The sequence below is a fragment of the Triticum urartu genome, chromosome 2 (genome assembly GCF_003073215.2).
Source record: "Triticum urartu cultivar G1812 chromosome 2, Tu2.1, whole genome shotgun sequence".
Lineage (NCBI taxonomy): Eukaryota > Viridiplantae > Streptophyta > Magnoliopsida > Poales > Poaceae > Triticum > Triticum urartu.
The window spans coordinates 701238349-701241959 of record NC_053023.1 but is presented as its reverse complement, the minus strand read 5'-3'; the positions used below and the strand labels follow the sequence as shown (position 1 = coordinate 701241959).

Genomic DNA, 3611 nt, shown 5'->3' with positions numbered 1-3611 from the left:
ACGGCTTCCGATTTTCAAAGTTCTATATGTTTTAAACCAAAATTATGAATTAAGTTATGTTGTCATATTCATGTTTCTCTTGACCAGTGCTTTTAAATAAGATCCATTTTAATATATTTTGAGGACTTTAAAAAATATATGTTAAGTTTCAATGTGGAAACCTAGTACGATCGATCAATAAAAATCAATTATTTTGTGTCAACGACTGACAGAAAAAATCACTTGAAATTATATCTCTGAAACTTGGCATTTGTAGATGCAAAAACAGTAAGTTTCATCGTTGAAACTTATAGATTTTTAAGAGATTTTATTTCACTGTGCCCTCGTGTGGGATTCAACTATTTCACGAATCGCGAGGCAAATCGAGCAGGCCGCAGGCCTAGCCAGGTGAGTGCCCCCGGCGCTTGCATGCCCTTGCTAAGTAGTAGATCAGTCTAGGTTGAGATAGATGCAAAGACAAAGAATGAGAGTTTCTTCAATAAAAAAAGTTACCCCCGGAAACGGCTGAAACCGCGTCGCCGTGACGTGGGATGCTTTCGTGTTTCAGTGATGTATGTGTATGTTGTTTTGATGGCATATTGAATTCTGAAAGAGCGTGTGAGCGATTTATATATATACACATAGTTGGGCAGAATTCTTGTGATTGGGAAGTTTCGTCGGAAGATGATGGCGGGGTTGCTCCGTGCCGCGGAGGTAAGCGACCTCTGAACTAAGCATCGCACCTGATCATCAACCGTCCTAGTCATCAGCCAGCGGTAAGCGCGTCACGCGAGAATATAATACGATTAAACATTGCCCATTGGGCGGTAATCCTATCACTTGGGGACCTGGGATGGCAACTGGCTTTGCTTGATATCTTGAGCAAACCAAATTTTAAAACCAGACATCGCTGTCCACTGGGCCCAAGTCTTATTGACTCGGTTAAACATTGAGATCCCAACGGCTATAAAGTTCGCATCAACTCCTCCGAGATCTGCCTTCCCTCCCATTGGCAACATCAACAAGAGCTTTTGTCTTCTTCTCCGGTCCGCACCATGAATGGACTCGAGCACCCGCGCAATGGCCGGACCGCCTACCACTTCCAGCCGGCCAAGTTCTGGCAGAATGGTATGTGGATCGTGTTATCATTCCCTCCATCCACTTTGATTTTGTGGGAGTCATTCTGACCATTTTGCGATCCTCGTTTGCGTCCCTGGATTTGGACGAACACGCCATGGATCGACGGCAACGAAACAGATCCCAACGGTATGTGTGATTTCTCCCGCATTTTATGTTCCTCTTCTTAGATGTTATTGTCGAATCAATTTGGGGAAAGCGCTGTTTGTTTGTTAGTTAGCGAATGATATGATGGATCTTGGTTTGCTGCAAGATTAATGGCGGAGTGACGGACTGACAGAAATTTTCCTTCGTACGCGCAGGGCCACTGTACCACAACGGCATGTACCACTTCTTCTACCAGTACAATCCCCACGGCGCCACCTGGGGCGACGGCACGCTCTCATGGGGCCACTCCGTCTCCGGCGACCTCGTGAACTGGGCCGACGTCGGCAATGCGCTCGACCCCACCTCCCCGTTCGACGCCAACGGCTGCTGGTCGGGCTCCGCCACCGTCCTCCCCGGCGGCCGCCCGGCCATCCTCTACACCGGCATCGACGCCAACAGGGTGCAGGTCCAGAATGTGGCCTTCGCCAAGAACCCCGCCGACCCGCTCCTCCGCGAGTGGGAGAAGCCCGACTGCAACCCGGTCATGCCCATGCCGGCGGACGTCACCGGCAACAACTTCCGCGACCCCACGGAGGCGTGGCTCGGCCGCGACGGCCTGTGGAGGGTCGGCGTCGTCGCCGAGGTCGGCGGCGTGGGCTCCCTGCTCGTGTACCGGAGCGCGGACTTCCTCCGCTGGGAGCGCAACGCCGCGCCTCTGCACGCCAGCTCGCGGGACGTGCCCGTGCTGGAGTGCCCGGACCTGTTCCCCATGGCGCCGCCCGGCGCGGCGGAGGGGCTCGACGTGTCGGCGAGCGGCGCCGGGGTGCTGCACGTGCTGAAGCTCACGGACTTCGCCAAGGAGGACCACTACATGGTCGGGCGGTACGACGACGTCGAGGACACCTTCGTGTCGGCGGAGCCCGAGCGCGGCGACGACCCCGGGAACTGGCGCCGGCTGGACCACGGCCACCTGTACGCGTCCAAGTCCTTCTACGACGCCCGCAAGAAGCGGCGCGTGCTGTGGGCGTGGGTGGACGAGAACGACGGCGGCGGCGTGGCCAGGGGCTGGGCGGGCATCCAGGCGTTCCCGAGGGCGATCTGGCTGGACGCCGACGGGAAGCGGCTGGTGCAGTGGCCGATCGAGGAGATCGAGACGCTGAGGAGGAAGCGGGTGGGCCTGCAGTGGGCGACGGAGGTGGAGGCCGGCGGCAGGAAGGAGGTCGCCGGCATCGTGAGCTCGCAGGCGGACGTGCAGGCGGTGTTCGAGATCCCGAACCTGGAGGAGGCCGAGACGCTAGACCCCAAGTGGCTGCAGGATCCCAAGGGGCTGGCCGCCGAGATGGGCGCGTCCGGGCGCGGCGGAGTCGGGCCGTTCGGGCTGCTGGTCTTGGCCTCCGGCGACCTGGAGGAGCACACCGCCGTCTTCTTCAGGGTGTTCAAGCACGATGGCAAGTTCAAGGTCCTCATGTGCACCGATCTGACAAGGTGATTTTCCCCTGCCAAAATCTGATCCGAACATGAAAAAGATACTTCTGGTACATGCTGTAATTGTTCTTGGCGAACATGAAAAATGCACAGATCGTCGAGGAAGGAGGGGATAAAGAAGCCATCCTACGGCGCATTTCTGGACGTGGACGTGGAGAAGGAGAGGAGCATCTCGCTGAGGACCTTGGTGAGTTCTTTTCTACAGCATTTGTCACATCACAAGGCGATCCGGGCCACGTTAACTAATCGTGTACGGAGAAATGCAGATCGATCACACGGTGGTGGAGAGCTTCGGCGACGGCGGGAGGGCGTGCATGACGGCCCGGGTGTACCCGGAGCACGCGGCGACGGGCAGCAGCCGGCTGTACGCGTTCAACTACGGCGCCGGGGCCGTGAAGGTGTCCAAGCTGGAGGCGTGGGAGCTGGCGACGGCGGCCGTGAACGGCGGAGGCCATTTCTAGCTCGGTTGCGCCGGACGTCGCGGCGCATGAAGCTTTGGTTGCAGGGTGTGCTGGTGCATTGCTGCATGCGTGATTGAGCTGATGTATTTGGAGCCTTGAGTGAGAATTTGTTGTGATTTATCCTATATATTATTCAATGATGAAACATTGTTTAACAAAATACAAATGAAAACAACCGGATACACGTACGGATGTGGACTTTTGGCCGCGGTGATTGCCGCACGTCATGAGCGGGACGGACGAGCTGGCGTTGAGCGAGCATGTGGGGCGTGGTCAATTAATTTGTGCCTGTGTGTTATCTCGTAATTTTTTACTAGATGAAATTTGCTTTGAACGACGGCGTCGACGACTTTGTCAATGTGCCCAAGGCCAACGCTAGGCGCGGGCCGGCCGTCCGCTTGCCGTCGGATTGGCCTCCCACGAGCCGTCCGATGCAGCCCAGATTGGGTCTTCTCCCCCCGG

General features: G+C 56.0%; 1 protein-coding gene across 1 annotated transcript; it reads left to right on the top strand.

Annotated features, from left to right (window-relative positions):
- The first annotated feature begins 955 nt into the window (after positions 1-955).
- On the top strand, positions 956-3341 carry LOC125534207 (beta-fructofuranosidase, insoluble isoenzyme 7-like). The gene is made up of 5 exons (XM_048697488.1): positions 956-1107; positions 1237-1245; positions 1419-2688; positions 2782-2875; positions 2955-3341. The coding sequence occupies exons 1-5, from the start codon at positions 1035-1037 to the stop codon at positions 3147-3149; spliced, it is 1641 nt and encodes a 546-aa protein (XP_048553445.1). The 5' UTR covers positions 956-1034; the 3' UTR covers positions 3150-3341.
- The last annotated feature ends 270 nt before the right edge of the window (positions 3342-3611 follow it).

Coding starts and splice junctions, on each gene's coding strand:
- LOC125534207 (XM_048697488.1), top strand. CDS start 1,035: ATGAATGGACTCGAGCACCCGCGCAATGGCCGGACCGCCTACCACTTC. Junction 2,689..2,781: donor ATGTGCACCGATCTGACAAG/GTGATTTTCCCC, acceptor AAAAATGCACAG/ATCGTCGAGGAAGGAGGGGA. Junction 2,876..2,954: donor GCATCTCGCTGAGGACCTTG/GTGAGTTCTTTT, acceptor GGAGAAATGCAG/ATCGATCACACGGTGGTGGA.